This window comes from Canis lupus, chromosome 23 (assembly GCF_003254725.2).
Source record: "Canis lupus dingo isolate Sandy chromosome 23, ASM325472v2, whole genome shotgun sequence".
NCBI lineage: Eukaryota > Metazoa > Chordata > Mammalia > Carnivora > Canidae > Canis > Canis lupus.
Genome location: NC_064265.1, coordinates 13,092,420 through 13,119,074, shown reverse-complemented (window position 1 = coordinate 13,119,074; position 26,655 = coordinate 13,092,420). Strand labels below are relative to the sequence as shown.

The 26,655-nt window shown below is 35.8% G+C and overlaps 1 protein-coding gene across 2 annotated transcripts in view; it reads left to right on the top strand.

Annotated features, from left to right (window-relative positions):
- The window catches only part of STT3B (STT3 oligosaccharyltransferase complex catalytic subunit B), a 107,538-nt gene extending 97,988 nt beyond the window's left edge, over nt 1-9,550 (top strand). For both annotated transcript variants that reach the window (XM_025461088.3, XM_025461090.3), the window contains exons 14-16: nt 2,178-2,291; nt 4,502-4,714; nt 7,928-9,550. In XM_025461088.3, coding sequence (XP_025316873.1) covers nt 2,178-2,291; nt 4,502-4,714; nt 7,928-8,008 — 408 coding nt within the window. In that variant the 3' untranslated portion in view covers nt 8,009-9,550. The remainder of the gene's footprint in view (nt 1-2,177; nt 2,292-4,501; nt 4,715-7,927) is intronic.
- Nucleotides 9,551-26,655: the final 17,105 nt, after the last annotated feature.

The window sequence follows — 26,655 nt, the reverse complement described above, 5'->3', positions numbered from 1 at the left end:
TACTCTAGCCCATGAAATTTACCTTGTGGTTTCTTTCTTTTACTTATGTGTTGTTACCTGTGTTTATATACTCTTCTCTTTCTTGGAATACTTTCCCTACCACAGATTTATCCACTCTCCAGAAGCTCTTCTGGTGCACCTGTGTGTTTTATTCATCATCAAATCACATGCAGCCTGTTTTGTTAATAGATTCTAGGATATCTCTTCCCCTGAGTTATGAGCTCATAGAGGATGGGCACCCAGCATTGTGGTTACATGGTAACCACAAAAGGACAAAAGATAAGAGTAACATTCATCACGACCAGAATAAAAGAAACTTTGGGGAAAATGTGTGTCGTGTGATAGGGATGAAGTAAAGTTCCCAACTTTCTGTTCACATGTAATGCTGTGATGTTTTCCTTTAACTATGATTTTAAAACACTACTTCATTGTATTAAATTAATCTTAATTTAATTTTTCCAGTATGTGATTTTCATTTGTGGATTTGCTTTCGCAGTGTTAAAATTGTGACATATGATAGATCTAGTTACCATGCTTTTTAAATTAAGTATTCTTTGCACTTTGAGAATAGATAATGCATTCACATGGTTCAAATAATAAGATACAGGGGCGCCTGGGTTGCTCAGTCAGGTTAGCATCTGCCTTTCTGCCCAGGTTATGATCTCAGGGTCCTGCAGTCAAGCCCTGCATCTGGCTCCCTGCTGAGTGGGAAGTCTGTTTCTCCCTGTCTAGCTCCTCCCACTATTCTCTCTCTCTTTCTCTCTCTCTCTCTCTCTCAAATAAATCTGCTTGTTTGTTTTTTAAGGTTTTTAAATTATTTGAGAGAGACAGCATGAGTGAACATTGGGGAGGGGGAGAATAAGAAGCAGGCTTCCTGCTGAGCAGGGAGCCTGATGAGGGGCTTGATCCAGGACCCTAGGATCAGATACTTAGGCAGATACTTAACCAGCTGAGCCACCCAAGCACCCCTAAATAAAATCTTTTTTAAAAAGTAAATATAAATATATAAAGAGATACACAGTAAACATTTACCCCCTTCCCCAAGAAAAGAAAAAAAAGGCCCATGTTTTATATTCTTATAATTCTTATTCTAGCAGGTAACTAGTAGCAAAACATATACTTTGTTTTTGCTTTATTCACTTCATACAATATCTTGGAGATCTTCCGGTCTTAGACTATATGGAGAGCCTTCTTCGTTCCTTTATTGCATATCTGCACAGTGGTTGGTTGGTTGTGTGTGTGTGCCGTGATTTTTTAACCTTTTCTTCTTGATGGATATTTAGGTTTTTAGTCTTATAAATAGTGGTGTAATAACTTTCTACACTCATTATTTTGCCCTTATATAAATATCTCTATAGGATAAATTCCTAGACAAATTTCTATCTATATTGCCACATTGGCCCTCTTAGAGGGTAATTTATAAATTTTACATAATCCCAATAGAAAACTACCAGTTTTTTTAGACATTTCTCCTCCCCAGCCAAAGAACTGATTATTTAGAGTTCAAATGGCATTATAAATAACTTTTAGGAAAACTGAAAAGGTTTAATGGAATTGAGGATGGAGCAGTTGGAAGGGGCTAGCTTACCTGGGTGTTAAACCATGGTGTTGGGACCATTTCTTTTAAATAATGAGATTTTATAGCATGGTTTAAAATCTGCCCTCCCTCATCCAACTTGTTCTTTTCTTGTGTTTTCTTTTCTTTTCTTTTTTTTTTAGATTTTATTTATTTATTCATAAGAGACAACACACAGAGAGGCAGAGACATAGGCAGAGGGAGAAGCAGGCTCCATGCAGGAAGCCCGATGTGGGACTTGATCCTGGGATTCCAGGATCATGCCCTGAGCCGAAGGCAGGTGCTCAACCGCTGAGCCACCCAGGCATCCCATTTCTTGTGTTTTCTTAGATGCTCTTTGTTTCTTATTTATAAATGATTTCTAGACTCAGCTAGATAGTTTTTGCAGGTTTCTTTTAGGGATCATGTTAAATTTATAAATTAATCTTCTAACACCATATATATATATTTTTTAATACCATATTTTTTTTGAGATAACTAAATAATGGCTTTTTGAAGATACCTCAAAAGCTACTTCTTAGGGGGAAATGAATGGGGGGAAAGCTGGTAGCTTTAAATGTGTTGGATTGAACTGACACAGAAACTTGATTTCTTTTTGTAGGAAAGTGACTATTTCACCCCACAAGGAGAATTCCGTGTAGACAAAGCAGGATCCCCCACATTGTTGAATTGCCTTATGTATAAAATGTCATACTACAGATTTGGAGAAATGCAGGTTGGTTACATCAGTTTTCCTATAATCTTTATTCAAAGTAATATTTTTAAAGCAGTCTTGTTTGCCTCTAAAAGCAGGATAATGAATGTTTTAGTTGTGCTGTGAAGAAAAATACATTATCTGAAGATTCCCCACCTCCTTAAATTTAGATTTCTGGAACTACTATGTAAAAAGTTAGGGGGAAATATTTTTAGAACAAAGATTTCTTTCCAAAATACTAATTAGCACTAGGCTCAAATTCAGCCTTTGCTTGCCATGTTACTTTTTGACCTCATGCTTTTGGAAGATATTTTTCTGCAGGGAAGAGGTCTTCTAGGGAGGAATCCATGTGATCTTAAGTGGGTAGGCTACTTTGCTGTTAGGTGGGGGAAAGCCTGAAATTGAAGAGTCGAGTTATATAGTCACTTCAGATATTCTCTCTCCCTGTTCTGTTTCACAGGGACTATCAGGGTAAGAGTTTGCTAGAATAGTAGAATGATGTGCGTACAAAAGTTTAAGGATCCACCTAGTGAGTGAACGTGCAGACACGAGACAAAAAGAAAACAGTGGACTTCCTGCCATAATACCTGGGTTTTAGGTCTGGCTTTGTCAGAGTATGTAACCCTTGGACAAGTCACATCCTCCCTGGACTCATTTTTGTCCTTATCTGTATATAATGATATTGGACTGGTAGTTTCTGGCATTCTTGATAGCTCTTCGATTACATGACTGTAGTACCAAGTTACACCTTCATACTAAGATTTCAGTGAAGACTGTCTGATTTCATGTTGCTTTCTGGTTGATACTAGAAGGCAGAGGAAAAATTGCTTGTTGAACTTTAAACAGGTCAAGATAATGTTTCATTATTATTCATTTGGAATTACTCTATAGGTGGCTCTTTTTTGTGTGCAGTTGGCAACACTATTACATTAGTGTCAGGTGTACAAGGTAGTAATTCCACAAGTTTAGACATCGTGTTTACAAGTATAGCTACCATCTGTCACCATATAATGCTATTATAATAACCATTGACTATATTATCTATATTCTGTAGGTGACAATAATTTTTAAAAAATAGACAATAATTTTACTACAAGATTTAAGGTTTTGTGTTTTGATTTTCTTTGAAGGCAGCTGCATGGTCTCTAAGCTCAAGAAAAAGCACTTAAATAATTATCTATCTCAGAAAATGAATCAAAGATGAGTTTCTCTGGTCATTAATGATAGCATCAAAAGACTTTTTCATGTGTGTGTCCTTAATTAAGAGTTTCAAGTCATGCTTCTGGCATGCGTTCATTTTGACACCTTCCCTATTCAAGAATAATAAATGTTTAAGACACGAATACAACTTTTCTATTGTTGTAGATATGCGAGAACAAGTTATTCCCTCATTAGTGTTTATTATGGTTTTGTTTTAAAGTTGAATATGCTTATGCTCTATGTGAACATAAACATAGTCTGAGAGAACTTCTTAAAATCTCCCTTCCCCCCATTTTTTCCTTTTTTCATTCCTCATAAATCCTCCCGTGGTTCGGCTTTTCTAACTTCCTTTATAGTTTCCACTTTCTGGTTGTAGTATCACTGCTTACTTGTGCATTTATTTAAGAAATAACACTGGGGAGATAAAGCCACACTCTGAATAAGATAAAGTCATCATGCAGCTTACCTCCTGGTGGAGGATACAGGTAATTTTAAAAATAAATAAAAAATGTTAGCAGTGAATGCTATAGAATAAAAGATAAGGAAACAGTGGAGGAGACTTCTCAACCACCAATTTCAAGAAAATAATTCCTTGAATAGATGGTGTTTGGGCTAAGACCAAAGGATAGAAAGGAGACAGCCTAGCGGAAGAGCTGAATGAAGAACTTTCGGGTTGAGAGAATAGATAGCACAAGGCCCTGAAACAGAAAAGACGTCCCTCTGTTTCTCTATATACCTAGAAAAAGGGATTTGATGGATTTCCTTTGGTTGGCTGTTTTGGTTTCTTATGCCTGCAGGCTGCTCATCTACTCCTAAGGGTTCAGTGAAATTCTAATTCTGCTGTATTTAATTTCACTCTTCCTGATTTCTTCCTATCTAGTTAGCAGCATATGAGAAATGTTACGATATATTGCTCTGATTCTGTTTCCTAGTTTAAAGGGAGAGAGTTGTACTCTGATTATACCATTTACTATCTTCTAATACTGAATGTTTTCCAAAATAGTTAACATCTACTACTGTCACTTTTGCAGCTGGATTTTCGTACACCCCCAGGTTTTGATCGAACACGTAATGCTGAGATTGGAAACAAAGACATTAAGTTCAAACATTTGGAGGAAGCCTTTACATCAGAACACTGGCTTGTGAGGATATATAAAGTGAAAGCACCTGATAACAGGGAGACACTAGACCATAAACCTCGAGTCACCAACATTTTCCCAAAACAGAAGTATTTGTCAAAGAAGGTGGGTGCCAAGGGAAGTCATATCTATGAAAAGTGTAGCTCAGAGTTGGTAGTTGGTTGGTTGATCTGAAAAAGTTACTAAAGATTACTAATTTTCTTTTGCCCCATCTGTGTAGACTAGCTTATATACAAAGTTAAGAATCAAGCTAGCCAACTAGGGCCATTCCTTTCAAACTGAGCACTTGAAATATCCCAAGCAACAGTCTTTAATGCATAGCATGTGGTTATCAGTGAACCAAGCTGGGATTTTCCAGAGGCATTCTGGCTTTTTAGTTTGGGTCATTCCCATTAGTAAGACTTATTGAAGGTAAGATATGTCTGAGGCCATCACTTTCTGAACTTTTGTGAAAGTAAAAATGTGATTGATTTTTCATCTTTTGGTTAAAGCACGTTTATATTGCACTTTCATGTTCCATTCTCAGTATGTTGCTACTTTATTATTTATTAAGTAAAAACCAAAGTTGAGGGGGCACCTGGGTGTCTCAGTTAGTTAAGCATCTGCCTTCAGCTCAGGTCATGCTATTGGGGTCCCTGCTTGTGTTCTCTTTCTCTTTCTCTCTGTCTCAAATAAATAAACATCTTTAAAAACAACAACTAAGTTTGAATTCGATTGGTAGAGTCTTGAATTTAAAAAAATCATTTAGGGCAGCCTGGGTGGCTCAGTGGTTTAGCACGCCTTCAGCCCAGGGCATGATCCTGGAGACCCAGGATCAAGTCCCACGTCGGGCTCCCTGCGTGGAGTGGAGCCTGCTTCTCCCTCTACCTGTGTCTCTGCCTCTCTCTCTCTCTCTCTCTTTCTCTTTCTCTGTTTCTCATGAATAAATAAATCTTTAAATAAATAAAAATCATTTATCTTAAGACAACTATTTTTAAGTGTAATTATCATGACAAAGCTTGTAGACAGGAATTATGAAGATGAGACTATTCTAGTCCTTTGTAATAAATATTTAATAAGAAATGAAGTACTTTATTGAAGGCCATTATTGCTCACTTAAGCCAAATAGATCTAATCTTTGCTATAATAGGCAACTAAAAATGAGTATTTATATAGGTTTCTCTCTGTGGGAGATGGGAAATAATGAGCAGTCAGGTAAAATACTAGGATTGTATTTTAAGGTACTTATGATACTACTATTAGACTCATTTCAGTCTTAAGTCTTGAAAGATGCTTAGGTTTACATTGCTCGGATGAGTATTTTAAAATCACTAAAGCAGTTGTCTTTCCCTTTGCATTACTTAAATATATTCAAAGTAAAGATTATTTCAATGTGTATTATAAAATTATTAGGAACTTTTTAAATTAATACTTTCTCTCAGATATAGATCACCAACCATATCTAGACTGTAGACTAATATATTTAAATGTGTTACATGGAGCTGACATGCATGTGTTAGTCATATCAAATTCACTTAACAGCCTTTATTTACATGAAATGGCAAATCAAATGACCTAATTTTTCATTACCATGTGGGAGGAGAAACTGGTGAGTTACATCAGTGTAAGAGTCAGAACAGATGCTGCTAGTCTCAAGGCAGTCAGTCCTGAGACATCTAAGCCCAGTTAAAGTCTACCCTGAGAAGTACATTGAACTTGCTGTCTAACTGATGATAGTGAATTTTCTTAATCTGACCTCTTCTGTCAAACCATCATTTCCCCCCAAATCAATAAATAAATGGATAAATATTAGTCTGCCTTGTGTGCCCAAAACATGTTCTAGTAGCCAACAACATGGAGTTTTGAATTTCAAGTTTCCATGTCTTTATGTTCTGTTTTATACCAGCACTAGAGGAATATTTGCTTTCCTCTCCCTACCCTAGTTTTTACTTCTGGGGCTGTGTAGTCAGTCATTTGAGAACTTACTCCTGCCACTACAAAGCTGACAAGGCTGAGGCACTAGGAATTGTAGTTCAGGGCTGGAGAAAAGACTTTTTGGCATGGTTCACTGAGAGTCTAGTTACATACTTGACAAACCTGGGGCATTTTACATGATCTTATAGAAAAGGTTTCATGTTAGAATCTTCAGATAATAAGGAAACTAACTCCTTGACCTGGTTTGAATTTTTTTTAAATTATGCCCTCTGGTATTTTTTACTTTTCTGCCCTTGTAAATCAGTAATAAAGTAAAATAAATTATGGGCAAGTTAGCAGTAGCTAATTTTTGTAACCTTAAAAAGGACTGCATTTTGCCTTGTATTCTTGTGCCTGTTAGAAAAAACTATAAATTGTTTTAAACCTAATATAAATTACATGATAGAGCATTTACTCTAATAAGTTTCTGAAACCATCTCCAGGAGTTGTATTTGTCTTCAACCTCTTCTGACTTCTAAGTGCTTTAAATTACTTGTTTGCAAAAAATATTTGCTGTTTTCAGTATCTGTGGATGTGTTAGAGTGTCAGACACATGTGTCTATATGATTTGTCTTCTAAGATGCTAAAATAGCAAACATTTTTGCAGTAAGTTCTACCACCACATTTGTAGTGATTTATCTTAGACCAAAAAACATCTGTTGAAAGTACTTTAGTGGGACCCTGAAGTGTTCAGAAAAATGTTATTTTTTTTAAAGATCTATGAAACTCAAAGAATGTTACAGCTTTTTTTTTTTTCGGTGTTTGGTATTTGTTTTGTTTTTCATTTTTTAAGTTCTTATTTTTCTACCTAAATTGGGAAAATGTGCCAAGTAATTTTATTTCCTTTCATTTTTATAGATAGGTACAATCACCCTCAACTTACATGTAACAAAAGTTACTGAGTTTTAATTTGTATTTCTGATACTATTAAATCAGTATTTCTGATACTAATTCTTGGAGGCTAAATCAAGAGCCGCATTAACATTTCCTGATTCCTTAGTCTAGTGTTATATTGTCATGCTGGAAATGTGAGTAATTATTGCAGCTAAGCATTTAGTGGTTGAGAGGGAAGGTAGGAGTTCATTTACCTGGTGGTGAGGAATATATGAAAGGCTTTTAAGGAATGCTCCGGTATTGTTTTCATCTTAGTTAGGGACCTCGTTCAATTTACCTTGGATCTCTCAGCATATTTAACATAGAACGATTATTGGGCCTCATTGATTGTTCAAGCAGTCCAGCCATAGGAAGAACTCTAAAGGCTTGTTAACGACAGTTCGCATCACAATGCTTTAAACCATGTGTGTATATATTTTTTAATCTATGGTAAACCTACACTAATCTCATGTGTTCTGTTTTCTTTTTTAGACTACAAAGAGGAAGCGTGGCTACATTAAAAATAAGCTAGTTTTTAAGAAAGGCAAGAAAATATCTAAGAAGACTGTTTAAATATACTGTTCTGGTTCCTAACTTGAAGCAGTTGTCTTTGTGAGAACCGGTCTTTGCCTTTAGCTCATGTCATGTTTCACAACAGAGGGTACAGAACCATCACTGGTCCAGATTAATGTACAAAATTCTCTGGCAACGCCTGATTTAAAAAATAAAATTGGCTTATTGAGAACAGCTATTTTCTATTTGTAATGTGAAGCAAGACAGAGCACTGCTGTAAATGTCTAACAGCAGATTTTTTTTATTGGTACATATTATCCTTCAAATCTGAGAATTTGGACTAATTGCACCAAAGAACCCTCTAATTTGGTCCCTGGCACATGCATACTTGTCAATGTTTTTATTTTTTACAAGACCTACATTTTATTTGAATTACCCAAATAGCAATATGTAAAATACAAATGACAAATGTGATGTTTCTTGATCCAGTAAACTAGTACAGGTCTGAGAAAGAGGTATTAGAAAAATAATTATACTTCCTTGAACTATATTTATTTTCATGTTTCTCCAATGCATAGAATGTTTCATCAAATGTACATTTTCTATTGCTTACTACTTGCTCTGTCAAAGAAGAAGCTGCTGTTTCAAAGATGGACCTCTGAGTAACTAATTGATGCAAATAGTTTTTTATGTTGACGCATTGCTGCTGTTAGCAGTTGTTTTCACTAGGTACTTACAGAGCAGATCTCATGCATTGTTCATTCAAGGGCTAAATTTATATCCTTTGGAAGGCATGGCAACTGCACAGAATGTTGCTTACCAGGATAAGTTTTGGTATCACTGAGATTAGCACTATGTTTACATGCAAAAGATTAAGGAAAAAAACCCTTAAAGTGGACAGGTATCCAAAGTTCCTTATCTGTGACTCTTCAAAATGACAAAGGATTTGTAAACTTTGCCTGGATTTCTCTCATTTTTTAATAGTTTCATTCATCACAATGATTTTATCCTCTGCTCCATTTTTTTTAAATCCCTGAAGCATTTGATGAAACACTCTTTAATGCTATATGCATTTTCTTACTTTTATTAAAAATGTGACAATTGTCAAAAATGCACTAAAATATAAATGGAGATTGAACATGTTCATTTTCCAGCTTATAGGCAACTTTATATAGACTTGAAAATTTTCTCCAGTTGTTTAGTAAAAGTGAAAGAGAAAGGGTTTTTCCTGCCACAGGATATAACTTTTTTTTATATAAACAAGCATAACTTACCACTGCTTTTGGTGGAAAAGTGCAGAATAGTATGTACCTTTTATGAAGAAGAGTGTAATTTACAATATTCAGTGAGAATGTTACTGCTGATTTTCTTTTCCAAAGTGTAGAATATTCTTTGATTTATAGAATTCATTTTGACCCAGATGATGGTTCTTTTACAGACCAATAAAATGGCTGAACATTTTCACAAATAAAGTGTAACTAAATCTGGATTTCTGATACCTTGTCATTTGGGGGATTTTATTTTACTTTTGTTGCTTTAAACTTCAATGCAGAGAAGTTATTGACTGTAGGGGAAATAAAGTTAATTCAAATTTTGTGTTAAGTGTTGTCTTTTATAAATATTTTTGAAAGGAGTTAGAGTACTGAACACATAATTCCTTCCTTGTTCACTTTTACAAAGATTTTAGAGAATATGTAGAATAGTAGTCCTCTCTCCTTGTTTGTGGTTTGGCTTTCCTCAGTTTCAGTTTCCCGCAGTCAACCGTGATCCAGAAGCAAATGATTCTCCTTACGATGCATCTTTAGAAGGTCAGTAGTAGCCTAACACAAATCACAATGCCTACGTCATTCACCTCACTTCATTGCATAGGTATTTTATTATCTCGCATCATCACAGGAAGAAAGGTGAGTATAATATAAGATATTGAAAGAAAGAGACCGCATTCACATTAACTTTTATTACAGTAGATTTTTGTCATTCTGTTTTATGTTAATCACTGTGCCTAATTTATAAATTAAACTTTATATGTATTATGTGTAGGAAAATATAGAATATATAGGGTTGGGTACTGTCTGCATGGGTACTGTCTGTATCCACTGGGGGTCTTAGAACATGTCCCCACACAGATAAGGGGAGGACAATTGTGAGGACTGAAGTGCTAGATTACTTCAGCCTAGACATACTATTTTATTTTTCCTTCTTTCTACTCGAGAATTAAAGTCTCATTTGATATTTTTTATGAATGAGTGAAGGGAGGGCAGCAGATGGAAATATGTAGCGAAGTAGGAACTCATCTCTTTTAAGTAAGGATAGATCTTCAATAAAAGCCCTGCTTCTAAAGTATGTAACCAGTCAAGCTTTCATTGTAGAATTTTCTCATTAAGAGCAGGAATAATCTACTTTCTCAGTTTTAGGGAACACCATTTGGGTGCAGTTAAACATCATATTCTAACCCCATTTGTGGTTTTACTCTAGCACAAAAGGGAAATTACAGTAGTTTAAATACATTGGAATATACAGTAATTGGCTCAGAATATTCTTTAGCACTAACACCACACATCATAAAGGGAGGTATTAAAGATCATAGCCTTGAAGTTTTAGGCTATAAAACAGCTTTTGTTTTGTTCCACATTTTAGAATTAAAGCTGAGTGCTTTGGAATATAAATAAGGCAGTCAGGCACAAATCCAAAGATGAAATTCAGGGTTTCTTTTTTTTTTTTTTTTTTTTAAGATTTTATTTATTCATGAGACACAGAGGCAAAGACATAGGCAGAGGGAGAAGCAGGCAGTTTCTCACAGGGAGCCCTATGCAGGACTCGACTTCCAGACTGGGATCATCCCCTGAGCTGAAAGCAGATGCTCAACTGCTGAGCCACCCAGGTGTCCCTGAAATTTAGTTTTCAAACTTACGTTATCTACTTGAGTTTGCATTTGTAGAGGTTTACTTGATTTGAGTCCCTAGGTCATGACCAAGAGGCCAGAGGGCTAGTGTAAAAGTATCTTCTGTAGAGTACTAATGTTTTCATGCTAAAGATCCATAAGATGAGATTTGAAGCTACTGCACCTTCTTCCCTTTAAAAAAAAAAAAAAGTTTTATGGCAAAGAATAAAATTTACCATCTCACATCTGTACGTTTTTAAATATACAGTTCAGTACTTTTGAGTACATTGTCATGCAACCAATCTCCAGAATGGTCTTCATCTTGCTAGAACTGTTTGCTTCTTGATAGGGGTTTCGTCAGACATCTACCTTGCTGCCCGTAATCCTCAAGGTAGGTAGAGTAGTGGACAAAGGGAGAGCTCAAGAGCAATCCACAATTGAGATGATAGGAAATTGAGACAGAGCATCCCTAAAGAAATGTCATGATGTTTAATTTTCTTTAAAGTAAGCTTTTGTTACTGTGAAATATAACACAGAGAACATAAAACTGTATACCTAGTGGATTTCACTCTACTTCCCCCTCCAAAAGGTAACTAACTACTCTCCTAGATTTCATAGTAATTACAGATTTCTGGTTCTAATACTTAAGTATTTCTCTTCAAATATACTATTTAATTGCATTAAATCTCTTTCTACATTTTTTTTAAGATTTTATTTTTGAGGGAAAACAAGCAGGGGGAGGGGCAGAGGGAGAAGCAAACTTCCCGCTGACCAGGAAGGCTGATGCAGGACTTGTTCCCTGGACCCTGGGATCATGACCTCAAGATGCCAAAGGTTAAGCATCTTCCCAGCCAAAGGAAGATGCTTAACCTACTAAGCCACCCAGGTGCCCTGCACCTACAGTTTGAACAATATAAATGAAATCAAATTATTCTTTTGTGTGTGCTTTTCCAGTTTTTGTGAAATTGATCCAGAACAGTTGCATGCAGCTGCTTTCTTTTCACTAATAGTAGTGCTTGTTTTTGTCAGTTTCTTTTTATCCCACTTCACACATACTTATTCTAATGGTGGATATTTATACATTGTTTTCCAGTTTGAGGATATTACAAGTACTATGGAAATATCCTTTTACTTCTGAGTACATATGCATACTTTTTTTGTGTGATTTACCTAATAAAGTAGAACTGCTCAGTAGGATATGAAGGTTCTTGTAATCCTTACATCCTAGTCAGCTCATATTAATTTTTTTTAATTTTCCCGTTCTGGTGGATGAATAATAATTTCTCATTTCGTTTATTTAATTTGCCTATTCAGGTTACTAATGAGGATGGCCATTTGAAAATCTTTTTATAGTGCTCGCTTCGGCAGCACATATACTGAAAATCTTTTTATATAGGTTTTGATTCTAGTCCATTTTTCTGGTTTTTTTTTATCATTTGTAGTACTTTATATAGTATATAGGTCCTTCTATATAGTATATAGGTCCTTCATCATTTGTGTTGCAAACTGCCTAGGAATTCGTTATTTTAATGTAGCCTTATTTTTCAATCTTGTGTGTGCCTGTAGCCATCTACACCCTGTTAAAAAAAGAACTTCTGAGATGTGAAGATTGTCATATTCTTTTCCAGAAAGTTTATATTTATTTTAGCTTTGTAGTCTGCCTGGAATTCATTTGTAGATACAGTGTGAATTGGCTTTGGATGCTTTTTGTTTCATTTTGCGTATGTACACTTAATTGTGCACATTTCTTGAAAAAATCCTATTCCTACACCTCTGCAGGACTCCTATGCAGGAAACCCAGTGTCTAGACTCTGTTACATTACTTTTGTGTCTTGACTTACTGTAGCCATTAAGATACAGTAAAGTCCTTCTCCTGTTCCAGCCTCATTGTTTAATCTTCCCTTGGCTGTTTATGGCCCTTTGCTTTGTTATATAAGTTTTGGAATCAAGTGGTTAAGGAACACCAAAAAGAGGGAAAGAAAAACTGTCAGGCTTTTGGGCATTGAAACTGTAGAATCATTTGAAGAAAACACCCTTGAAATACTGTGTCTTCTGGCCATGAACATGGGATATCCTTGCATTTACTTAGGGCTAGGTCATCTTTAATTTCTGCTTCCTGGTTTTTAAATGGGCCTTGCACATATTCATAAGCTTTATTATAATGTATTTTTTATATTGTCTGAGAATTTTTTCAATTGTCAGCATATAGGAAGTTTGCTTTTGTATGTTGAAATTATACTCCAACCTGTTAAATTCATTCTAACAATTCAAATTATTAATAAATACACCATCATAATTGAGGAATAATGGCAGTTTTCTATCTCCCTTTCTAGTGGTTACATTTTTTTTTCTTAACACTACACTGATAGGACATCGAGGATAGTACTGCATAGAAAAGGTAACATCCATGTTTTTGTCCCCGTCTCATATGGGAAGTTCTTTTTTTTTTCCATATGTGGAGTTCTTATCATTAATGAATTTTGTCAAATGTTTCTTTTCCTTCATTTACTGAGATAATTGATTTTTCTTCTTTATCCTGTTAATATAGTAAATTAGGGACTCTTCACAGTGGTATGCTAAATTTGCATGTTTGATAGAATTTGCTGATTAAACATCTGAGCCTAGATTTTTCTTTGTGCAAAGGTTTTCAATTACAGATTCAATTGTATTGACATAGGACTATTGTTTTTTTTTTTTTTACTTCATTATGTGAGTTGTTGAAGTGTTTCTCAAGGAATTTGTCCATTTCATCTAAATTTAAAAATAGGTTACTGTAAAATTGTTACTTATATCAGTATAAATGTTTGCAGAATCTATAATGATGTCCATTTTCATTCCTAACATTGGTTTTCTTTTTTTGTCTTGCATCCCTGTGTGTTTGTTTCTGTCTGTACTCCCCCTCATTATGGTGCTCATATTCTTTGGCAGTTTTTAGTTAATTTTGTTTTTCTCTCGAAGATAGGGTATGGCTTTGCTGACACTTTCTATAGTATTTTTTTATTTCATTAATTTGTGTCAATTTTCTTCTTAGATGTTCTTTTTAATATGTTGATTTCTTTTCACAGCATATGCATTTAAAGTTATAAAATTTTTAAAGTTATAAATTTACTGCAAATATAGCTTGAGTTCCATTCTCACAAGTTTTGATGTGAATTGTTACTGAGTTTAATATATATTTTAATTTCCATTATACTTTTTTTGAACCATAGGTTAAATATGTTTCTTAATACTCAGATGTGATTTTCTAGTTATTGTTTTATTGTCCATTTCTACCTTAATTGCATTGTGGTCAGATACTCTGACTTTAACCCTTTGAAAATAATTGAAATTTGCTCTGTGGTCCAACATACGGTCAATATAGGCATGTTTGTTTCCCTAAAACTTGTTACTTGCTGAGGTGATGTAGTTAAAATTGTAGGCTGGAAACAGATTTGTCTAATCATCCTTCACTTTTTGGAAATACCAGATTTTCAGTAACACTTTTTGTTAAAGCCTACTTTGATTAATAATAGTGTCTTACCAGCAGCTTCATTAAGATGTGTTCATGATGTATCTTTTTCAGCCTTCTCTTGTATCCTACTTTGGGTTTGTTAAACTTGTTGGTTTCCAACAGCAAAACTCAAAGTTCTTAGCTCTTTGAATATTGCTTCTCCATTCTGTTTACCTTCTAAGACTCTTAAAGATCCTATTTGGTGCTCTCTCCTTTTGCTCTTCCATTCTACGTATTTTTTCCTTACTTAAATCTTAAATTCTCTCATTACTTGTGGCTAATCTGATGTTAAACTCATTCATTTATTTCATTTTACTTATTTTGTTTTTTGGTTCTAGCTTTTAACCCACCTCAGGTTTTTTTTTGGTTTTTGGTTTTTGGTTTTTGGTTTTTTTCTTTTTTTACGGTTTATAGCTAACCCACTGACATTTTCAAGCTTTCATTTAACATAGTGGGCATAGTTCTTTTTAGCTGTACTTAATAAACCCATGGCTAGAGCTCTGTGGATCTTGCTTCTATTGCGTGTGGGTTTTTTTCCTGACTTTTGTTCATGTGATCTTATTTTCTAATATGCAGGGTTTTTTTTAATGTGTTGTAGACATAAGAAATTGTATAAGAATGTTTTAGGCCTAGTATCTTTTGATTTCTATAAGAGGATTTTGTTTCTGCTAGGTACTTGGGAAACTAGCAAGCCAGAATCAACCTCATCCAATTTAAGGGAGGATATACAAAGCTAGTCCACCACCTGTAGGTATGGGCTCATTATTCCTAGACTGAAACTCTTCAAAGATCATATGAACACAGATTTAAATACCAGCATTTATCCTCCTAGTTCTGCAGACTACTAAAATTATTGTTTGCTCTCTCCCAATTTCCAGGCGGAAATGGCCCCAAATGCCAAGATTCTTCCTCGGGATTTCCATATTCTCCTAGATTCTGGGCTGGTGGTAGTATCTTGATTCTATGAAGTCTTAAAGCAGGTGTAGGTCTTGTCTAGCTTTTCTACTTGTTCTTGGGCAGGGAATTGGTCCAAACTTCCTAGTCCACTACTGTCAGAAGTAGAAATAATTTACTTAGAAAATATGGACTTTTCTTTGAGAGATTTTTAAATCTTAAAAAGAACTTGGAGGCCTTTTGATTAGACTATCAAGTCCTACACCTTTGTTCACTGGCCTTTTAATATTTACCCTGGGACCACAAGCACACACTGGATATTCTGGGCAATTCAGGTATGTATCATCACCTATAACCTGTAATTGACATATCTACAATATACAAATAACTCTTAGGAAGCCACAAAAGAATTTGTTTAGTTCTTAAGAAATCCAAATGGCAGTATATAAAAAGGAACCTACTATCAGTTTAGCAAAATGTGTAAAACTTAAGTGTTAGGATGTACAAAAATAGTGTCCTATATTGCTCGTGGGAACTTAAAACCTCTCTGAGGATACACATTCCTCATTTCCCAGTAATTCTACTCTTAAGCGTGTCAAAAATAGTTGATGGCAGTATGTTCATACAATGAAATAGTATAAAATGAGAATGAACTACATTTATAAGGAATAACTGATCTTAAAAATAAGTTTAAAAGACTATAAAGGATTATATAATATGATTTCATTTATACAGTTCAAAAAATCTAACAGTGTTTAGGAATGTAACAGTGCTAAAGCTATAAGGCAATGCAGGATGCAATTACCCACATTACTCAACTTTGTGAAGGTGGAGGGGATAATATAGGGGCTTTGATTACAAGTGGCTAAGTAGAGTGTTGCTGGAGTGATGACAATGTTCTATTGAGTTGGATTGTGGTTACATAATGTCTGCTTTAAAATAATTCATTACAAGGGCACCTGGGTGGTTCAGTTGGATAAGTGTCTCCCTTCAGCTTGGGTCATGATCCGAGGGTCCTGGGATCAAGCCCCACATGGGGCTCCCTGCTCAGCTAGGAGTATGCTGCTTCTCCTTCTGCCCCTCTCCCTTTTTTTGTTCTCAAATCTTTTAAAAAATAAAATTTGTTACACTGTACATTTGATTTTTGTATTGTATTTGTATTATACTGCACACAACATGGGAGCAAGGTTGCAAATTAGGAAGTCCAGGCCCTCATTTCCTTCATGAAAACCTCAAAAACCAAAAAAACAAAACAAAACAAAAAACCTACTGGCTTTATAGGAGTTCCAGAAGACTGGCAGTGGTCTATAGCAACTAAATAACTGTCTAATAAAGACAAAGTCACAATAAAAATTTGATGATTTTATTCAACCTTTCTCCACTCCCTCCACAGTATAGTGTGGTTAGGAGAAGGCAACCTATGAGCAACCGGGGATCTTTCTCATATAGCAGGAAACAGGACAGACCTTATTTGCAACATTCTAACATACGTAGGACTGCCTGAAAAACGGGTCTCATTTTCACCTAATTTGGCTCAGGGAAAAGTGTTATTGGTTGGCAAAAACTGTGAAAAATAAAGGAGAAACAGCTTATAAAAGCTGCAGGGATAATGCAGACCTGGAGATGACCAGGCAAGAAATTATGGGTCCAGGAATGAGAACAGCTAAAGTGATGTATAAAAGGGGAATAAAAAAACAGCACATGGCCCCAAGGGAGACTTGGCCAGAAAAGACCTGAGAGAACCTTAAATTTCTACCCTGGGTTGATCCCAAGGCTCAGACACTGCAAGTTAATAAAGGTTTTCTCTGGCATAGAGCCCGTCTGAAACGAACTGGAAGAGACCGTTACTTTTTCAGATGCCTAATTTTCAGCAAAAAATCCCAAGATACAAAAAAACAGAAAAACATGGCCTATACAAAGGAAGAACATAATGTGACAGGAATCATCCTTTAACAAACAGGCATCAGACACTAAAGACTAACTTTTAAGTACACTACAGGTAAAAAAGTCAAACTAAAAATATAGTGGCACCTTGGTGGCTCAGTTGGTTAAGCATCTGCCTTTGGCTCAGGTCATGGTCCTAGGGGCCCTGGGATCAAGCCCCAAGTCGGACTCTCAGCAGAGAGCCTGCTTCTTCCTCTCCCTCTGCCTGCCAGTCCCTCTGCTTGTGCTGTCAAATCTTAAAAACAACAAAATGTCAACTAAGATAGGAGTTACCTTTTTAGAAAAAGGATCAAATTCTTGGCTGAAAATTGAAAAGCTGAGTGGGGATTTAATAACACTTGAACAGAAGAATCAGGAAAACCAGTCAACTGAAGTTATTTGGTCTCAGGAGAACAAAAATTTTAGAAATCTGAAAACTGCCTATGGGTCATGTTAAATGGATGAAAATATATTATGGGAGTCCCAGGAGGAAAAAAAAGCTGCAACAAGATTTGAAGAAACAGTAGCAGAACATTACCCAAATGTAAGGAAAGATAGGAATGTACAAATTCAAGCAGCTCAATGAATGTTAAACCCAAAGGGACCCAAAGAATGAGACACATCATAATCAAACCATCAAAGCCAAAAGCAAGGAGCATTTTAAAAGTAGCAAAAGAAAAGTGATTTATAACATAATCCATTACTTTTATCAGTGGATTTTTCAGCAGAAACGAGGTCAGGAAGCAATAGTGCTTAATGAAAATAACTGTAAACCAAGAAATCTATTCCTGTCAACTTTGCCCTTCAGAAATGGAGAAATAGAAATTTCCACATAACAAAAGCCGTTTTGCAGTAGAACTGTAGATGTGTGGAACTGTGAATGAGTAGAGTCTTTGTGACTGAAGTTGGTATTAATTTAAAATAGATTGGTAAAACTTTAGAATGTTTTAGGTCATCTCTCTGGAACTACAAAGACGACTAGAGAATGTAGATAAAACGAGAATAAAAATGAACCACTACAAAAAATTAAATACAAAGTAAGATAATTGAGGAAATGAGACAATGAAGTTGTAAAACACAGAAAACATAACAAAATGTCCAGTCAGTCCTCTGTAATCTATTTAGATGGCATTACCTAATCAAAGGCAAATGCTGGCATAGGAATTTTAAAACAGGATCCAATTATATGCTGTCTACAAGAGACGCAAGATCTATGGACACATGCATTCAAAGTGAAAAGATGGGAAAACTATATCATGCAAACAGTAATCAGCAGGATTGGATATACTCAAAGTGAAAAGTTTGTAAGACACAGGTCATCACAAAATGATAAGAATTAAATTGCTAATATAAACATATAAGCACCAAATATCAGAACTCCAAAATATATAAAGCAAACATTTACAGAATTGAAGAAATTGCCCTATAATAATAATCTTCAAAACCCCATGATCCGTAATAAAACACCTATGCAAAGATCAATAAGGAAATAGAAGACCTGAACAACTATAAGGCCTACTGGACCTAACATACTTATATGGGTGGTTCCACCCAACAAGAGCTGAATATTCATTTTTCTCAAGTGTGCATGGGACATTCTGCAGGACAGACCATGTGCTAGCTCACAAAATCAATAAATTTTAAGACAAACCATACAAAGTATCTTTTCTAATCACAGGTAAATAAAAATAGAATCAACAGAATAAGGAAAACTGGGGAATCCACATACATGTGGAAATTAAACAACACTCCCTTAACCAATGGATCAAAGAAGAAATCAGAAAGGAAATTAGAACATATCTCAAGACATGAAAATAAAAACACCAAAATGGGATGCTGTGAAAGTAGTGCTAAAAGGAGATTTATAGCTATAAACACATTTGTAAAGATCTAATACCAACAATCTAATTTTGAACCATAAGGAACTAAAAAAACAAAAAAACAAAAAAAAAAACTAAACCCACAGCTAGTAGAAGGGAAATATTAAAAGACTGGAGCAGAAATAACTAAAATAGAGGAAAATATAAAAATGAAAAAAGATCTTTGAAAAGATCAACAAAATTGACAAACCATTAGACTAAGAAAAGAAAATGAAAGTGGGGCCATTAAAACCCAATTTTTTAGAAGTAAAGTGATTATAAGAGAATAAATACTATGAACTGTACCTCAATAAATTGGAGAACGTAGGTGAATTATACATCAACAAATTGAACAAAATCCTAGCAACATTACCTAACCAACACTGATCATGAAGAATCAAAATATGAAGAAGCCCTATATCCAGAAAGAGATTGGATTGCAATTAAAAACCTCCTGAGAAAAGCCCATATGACTTCACTGGTGAATTCTACCAAACATTTAAAGAATTAGCACCAATTCTTAAACTCTTCCAAAAAACTGAAAAGGGAACTCCACTCCATGAGGCCAGCATCCTGATACCTAAGCCAGAAAAGGACACTACAGTAAGAAAATTATGTATCAGTATCCCTTATGAATATTGATGCAAAAAATCCTCAGTAATAGCAAATTCAATTACGTTAAAAGTATTACATATCATGACAAAGTGGTATTCTCTGAATGCAAGGATGGTTCAAAATATGAAATGAACATTATACACCACAGATTAACAGAACAAAGGGAAAACATCTCAAAATAAGATGCAGAGAAACCATTTGACAAAATTCAACAAACCTTTCATGATAAAAACACTCAACAACTAGGAATAGAAGGAAGCTATCTCAACATAACAAAGGCCATATGTGGGGCAGCCTGGGTGGCTCAGCGGTTTAGTGCCCACTTCAGCCCAGGGGGTGATCCTGGAGACCGGGGATCGAGTCCCACGTTGGGCTCCCTGCATGGAGCCTGCTTCTCTCTCTTCCTGTCTCTACCTCTCTCTCTCTCTCTGTCTCTCATGAATAAATAAATCTTAAAAAAATAAAGGCCATATGTGAAAAAAGCACAGCAAACATAATGAAAGATTGAAAGTTTTTCCTCTCAAGAATCAGGATACCGGCTCTGCCACTTCCATTCATGTATTGGAAGTTCTATCCAGAGCTATTAGGCAAGGAAAGGAAAAGTCATCCAGATTGGAAAGGAAGTAATAAAATTGTTTGCAAAATATATGATTTTATATCTGGAAAACTTTTATAAAGATTCCACACAAAATCGTTAGAATAAATATAGCAAAATTGCAAGATACAAAGTCAATACATTAAAATTAGTTGTTTCTGCATTCTAACAATGAATAATCCGTAAAAGAAATTAAAAAAACAATTCCATTTGCAATAAGAATAAAATACTTAGGAATAAACCATGGAGGCAAAAGTCTCGTATAACTCAGAGATGCAGTTTCAGTTCCAGACCACCACAACAAAGCAAATATGTCTCACTAAAGCAAATCAAATGAACTTCCTGGTTTCTCAGTGCATATAAAAGTTACACTATACTGTAGTTTATTAAGTGTGCAACAGCATAGTATCTAAAAAGTAGATACCTAAACTAAAAAATACTTTTTGCTAAGGAAATAACCATCTGAGCTTTCAACAAGTCCTTTTATTTTTTTAATTTTTATTTTTTATTTATTTATTTATTATTTTTTGCTGATGGAAGATCTTGCCTTGATGTTGATGGCTGCTGACTGATCAGGTTGGCAGTAGCTGAAGATTGGAATGGCTGTGGCAAGTTCTTTAAAAATAAGACAACAATGAAGTTTGCTGCACTGATTCTCTGATGAACAATTTCTTTATAGCATTTAATGCTGATTGATAGCATTTTACCCACACAACATTTCAAAATTGTAGAGTCAATCTTCTCAAACCTTGTCACCTCTTTATCAGCTAAGTTTATGTGATATTCTAAGTCCCTTGTCATTCCAACAATTTTCACAACATCTGTACCAGGAATAGATTCCACCTCATGAAACCATCCATAAGATTGTTTGCTCATCTGTAAGAAGCAACTTCTCATCCATTAGAATTTTTTCCTGAGATTGCGGCAATCCAATCACATATTCAGGTTCTACTTCTAGTTCTCTTGCTATTTCCACCACATCTGTAGTTACTTCTACTTAAGTGTTGAACCCTCAAAGTCATCCCATGAGGATTGGAATCAACTTTCAAACTCCTGTTGAGTGTTGATATTTTGACCTCTTCCTATGAATTATGAATGTTCTTAATAATGTCTAGAACGGTGAATCCTTTCAGAAGGTTTTCAATATACTTTGCCCAGATCCATCAAAGGAATCACTATCTATAGCAGCTATAGCCTTACAAAATGTATTTCTTAAATAACAAGACTTCAAAATTAAAATTACCCATGGGCTGTAGAATGTATTAGCAGGCATGAAAACAACATCTTGTATATCTCCATCAGAGTTCTTGGATAACGAAGTGCATTGTCAATGAGCAGTAAAACTTTGAAAGGAATCTTTTTTACTGAGCAGTAGTTCTCAACAGGTTTAAAATATTCAGTAAACCATGTTGTAAATAGATATGCTGTCATCTGTTTTGTTTTTCTATTTCTGGAGGATAGGACTAGAGTAGACTTAGCATAATTTTTAAGGGCCCTCGGATTTTTAGAATAGTAAATGAGCATTGGCTTCAACTTAAGTCACCAGCTACACTAGCCCCCCAACAAGAGTCTCCGCCTGTTGTTTGAGGCCAAGTACTGACTTCTCCCCTTTAGCTACGAAAGTCCTAGATGGCATCTTCTTCCAATAGAAGTCTGTTTCATCTACATTGCAAATCTGTTGTTCAGTGTAGCCATCTTCATTATCTTAGTTTGGTTTCTGAATAATTGGCTGCAGCTTCCACATCAGCACTTGCTGCTTCACCTTGCGCTTTTAAGGCTTGGGCTTCTTTCCTTCAACCTCGTGAATTAGCCTCTGCTAACTTCAAACTTCTGCAGCTTCCTCACCTTTCTCAGCCTTCCTAGAATGGAGAAGAGTTAGGGTCTTGCTCTGGATCAGGCTTTGGCTTAAGAGACAGTGTTGTGGATGATTTGACCTTCGATCTAGTCCACTAAAACTTTCTCCATATCAGCAATAAGGCTATTTATCTTTCTTACCATTTGTGTTCATTGGAATAGCATTTTTAATTTCCTTTGAGCGCCTTTCCTTTGCATTCATAATTTGGCTAACTGGTGCAAGACACCTACCTTTTGGCCCGTCTCAGTTTTCTTTTTTTTTTTTTTCCAAAGGTTTTTATTTATTTATTCATGAGACAGAGAGAGAGAGAGAGAGAGGCAGAGACACAGGCAGAAGGAGAAGTAGGCTCCATGCAGGGAGCCCGACGTGGGACTCGATCCTGGGTCTCCAGGATCAGGCCCTGGGCTGAAGGCAGGCGCTAAACCACTGAGCCATCCAGGCTGCCCCTGTCTCAGTTTTCAACATGCCTTCCTCACTGAGCATAATCATTTCTAGCTTCTGACTTAAAAGATGTGTGATTCTTTCTTTCACTTAGAGGCCATTAGAAGGTTATTTCAGGTCTGTGTGTCTCAGAATAGGAAGGTACAAGCACAGGAAGAGAGCTGGGTTGGCAGGGGGTGGGGAGGGATGGTCAGATGGTTGATATAGTAGTCAAAACATATATAACTTTTAACATTTATCCATTAAGCTTGCTACCTTATTGAGCAAGTTCATGGCACCCCCAAGTAGTTACAATAGTAAGATCAAAGATCACTGATCACAGATCATAACAAGTAAAATGATGAAAAAGATAAAATACTTCAAATATTACCAAAATGTGATACAGAGACATAAAGTGAGCAAATGTTATTGGAAACATGGTGCTGATAACCCTACCTTAAGCAAGTCTGCCACAAACTTTCAACTATAAAGAAAAAAAAGCAGTATCTGCAAAGCACAGTAAAACAAAATACAATAAAATGGAAACTGCAAACTACAAAATATTTCAGAAGAAATGGAAGACAAAATAAGTAACTGGAAAGATCACCTGTGTTTATGGATTCGAAGACAATATTGTTAAGATGTCAATACCATGCAAAGTAATCTACAGAGGTAACACAATGCCTATCAAAATTCCAGTGATGTTTTTGACAAATCTAGAAAATTCCATCCTAAAAAATCAGGTTGAATCTCAAGGGACCCCTAGTAGCCAAAACAATCTTGAAAAAGAAAAAACGCTGGAAGTCTCTCACTCCCTATTTTCAAAATTTACTACAAAGCTACAGTAATCAAAACACTGTGGTACTGGCATAAACAGACATAGACCAATGTAATAAAATTAAGAGCCCTGGATTAAGCCCTTGCATCTTGGTCAAATGATTTTTGGTAAGGGTACCAATAGCATTCAATGGAGAAAGGAAAGTCTCTTCAATAAATGCTCCTAGGCATCCAGATGCAGAAGAATGAAACTAGACCACTCTCTTGTACCATATACAAAGATAAACTCAAAATGGATGAAAGATCTAAATGTGAGACAAGATTCCATCAAAATCCTAGAGGAGAGCACAGGCAACACCCTTTTTGAACTTGACCACAGCAACTTCTTGCAAGATACATCCATGAAGGCAAGAGAAACAAAAGCAAAAATGAACTATCGGGACTTCATCAAGATAAGAAGCTTCTGCACAACAAAAGAAACAGTCAACAAAACTAAAAGACAACTACAGAATGGGAGAAGATATTTGCAAATGACGTATCAGATAAAGGGCTAGTATCCAAGATCTACAAAGAACCTATTAAACTCAACAGCAAAGAAACAAACAATCCAATCATGAAATGGGCAAAAGACATGAACAGAAATCTCACAGAGGAAGACATACACATGGCCAACATGCACATGAGAAAATGCTCCGCATCACTTGCCATCAGGGAAATACAAATCAAAACCACAATGAGATACCACCTCACACCAGTGAGAATGGGGGAAATTAACAAGGCAGGAAACCACAAATGTTGGAGAGGATGTGGGGAAAGGGGAACCCTCTTACACTGTTGGTGGGAATGTGAACTGATGCAGCCACTCTGGAAAACTGCGTGGAGGTTCCTCAAAGAGTTAAAAATAGATGTGCCCTACGACCCAGCAATTGCACTGCTGGGGATTTACCCCAAAGATACAGATGCAGTGAAATGCTGGGACACCTGCACCCCGATGTTTCTAGCAGCAATGCCCACAGCCAAACTGTGGAAGGAGCCTCGGTTGAAAGATGAATGGATAAAGGAGATGTGCTCTATGTATACAATGGAATATTTCTCAGCCATTAGAAATGACAAATACCCACCATTTGCTTCGATGTGGATGGAACTGGAGGGTATTATGCTGAGTGAAATAAGTCAATCGGAGAAGGACAAACATATGGTCTCATTCATTTGGGGAATATAAAAAATAGTGAAAGGGAATACAGGGGAAAGGAGAAAAAATGAGTGGGAAATATCAGAAAGGGAGACAGAACATGAGAGACTCCTAACTCTGGGAAACGAACTAGGGGTTGGTGGAAGGGGAGGTGGGCGGTAGGTGGGGGTGACTGGGTGACGGGCACTGAGGGGGGCACTTGAGGGGATGAGCTGGGTGTTATGCTATATGTTGGCAAGTTGAACACCAATAAAAAATAAATTTATAATAAAAAAATGGTCCTAGGAAAACAGGAAATCCATTATCCTAAATAATGAAGTTGGACCGTTACTTAACACCATATGCAAAAATTAAAAATGGATCAAAACCCTAAACATAAGAGCTTAAACTATAAAACTGTTAGAAGCAAACTGAGAGGAAAAGCTTCATGAGTTAGATTTATCAATGATCTTGTGGACAATAAAGTACAATAAAGGTGGACCATAGGGCAGCTCCGGTGGTTTGGCACCACCTTCAGTCCAGGGCCTGATTCTGGAGACCCAGGATTGAGTTCCATGTCGGGCTCCCTGCATGGAGCTTGCTTCTCCCTCTGCCTGTGTATCTGCCTGCCTCTCTCTCTCTCTCATGAATGAATGAATGAATAAATAAATAAATAAATAAATATTTTTTTTAAAAAGTGGACAATAAAAGTACAAGCTACAAAAGGAAAAAGATGATAAATTGGGCTCCACCAAAATTAAATACTTCTATATATCATGGACCCTCTATCACCAGGGTAAAAAAGGCAACCTACAGAATGGAAGAAGCATTATCTGTCTGATAAAATTATAAATCAGATGGGCGTCTGCCTTCAGCTTGGGTCATGATCCTGGGGTCCGTGGATTGAGCATCCAGTCCCTGCTGAGCAGAGAGCCTGTTTCTCCCCCTCCCTCTGCTGCTCCCCCTGCTTGTGTGTGCACTCACTTTCTCTCTCTTTTGCTGTCAAATAAAATCTTAAAAATTAAAAAGTTATAAATCAGAAATTGTATCTGATAAAGAATATCCAGAATTTATAAAGAACTCCTACAACTCAACACATAGTAACAATTAGAAAATGGGCAGAGGAATGGCCAATAAACATATGAGAAGATGCTCAACATCACTAATCATTAGAGAATTGCAAATCAAAACCCTAATGAAATGGCACTTCACACCCATTATGATGATTATTATAAAACAAAAAACAAGTGTTGGGGAAGATGTGGAAAAATTCAAACCCTTATGCACTGCTGGTAGGATTGCAAAATGATGGTAGTCACTGTGGAAAGCAGTATGGCAGGTACTCAAAAGTTAAACATGGAATTTTCATATAATATAGTACTTCTATGTCTGGATACATACATCCCCAAAAGAATTGAAGCAGGTACTCAGATATTTTGCACTCAGCAGTATTCACAGTAGCCAAAAGATGTAAACGACCCAAATGTTCATGTATATAGGTAAAGAGATGAACAAAATATGGTATATTTACATATGATAAATATTATTCAACCTTAAAAAAAGGGAAATTCTGATGAACTTGGGGAACATTTTATGGCAAGTAAAATAAGCCAGACACAAAAGGATATATATAGAATGATCCCACTTACATGAGGTACTTACAGTAGTCAAATTAATAAAAACAAAGTAAAATGGTAGTTGTTAATGGTTGCAGAGATGGGAGGTAGGAATGTGGAATCGTTGTTTAATGTGCAGGGAACCTGAATCTGGGAAGATGGAAACTATGGACATAGATGGTTGTGCTGGTTACCCAATACTGGGAATGTACTTAATGCCACTGAACTGTATACTTAAAAACTGCAAAAATGGTAAATTTTATGTTCCTTACATATTTTGCCACAATGAAAGAATAAAACAAAATGTGAATTCAGCAAAAAAGAATAAGAAAGTGAACAGAGTAATTCATAACATAGATTGACCTATGAACAAAATATTAGCTCAAACAGGCAAAACCAAGTATGCTCTTTATAAATACATACAGCATATGTGGTGATTTAAAAAAAAAAAAATTACTCCAAGAATCAGGACAGTGGAAGTGTTACCCCTATGGTTAAGGAGGGGGATACAATTTTGTAGGGACACAAATACTAGCAAATTTGGGTGTCTTCACTCAAGCAAGCACTGGGTACATGAGTATTTACTCTTGGAACTATACTTTATATAAATC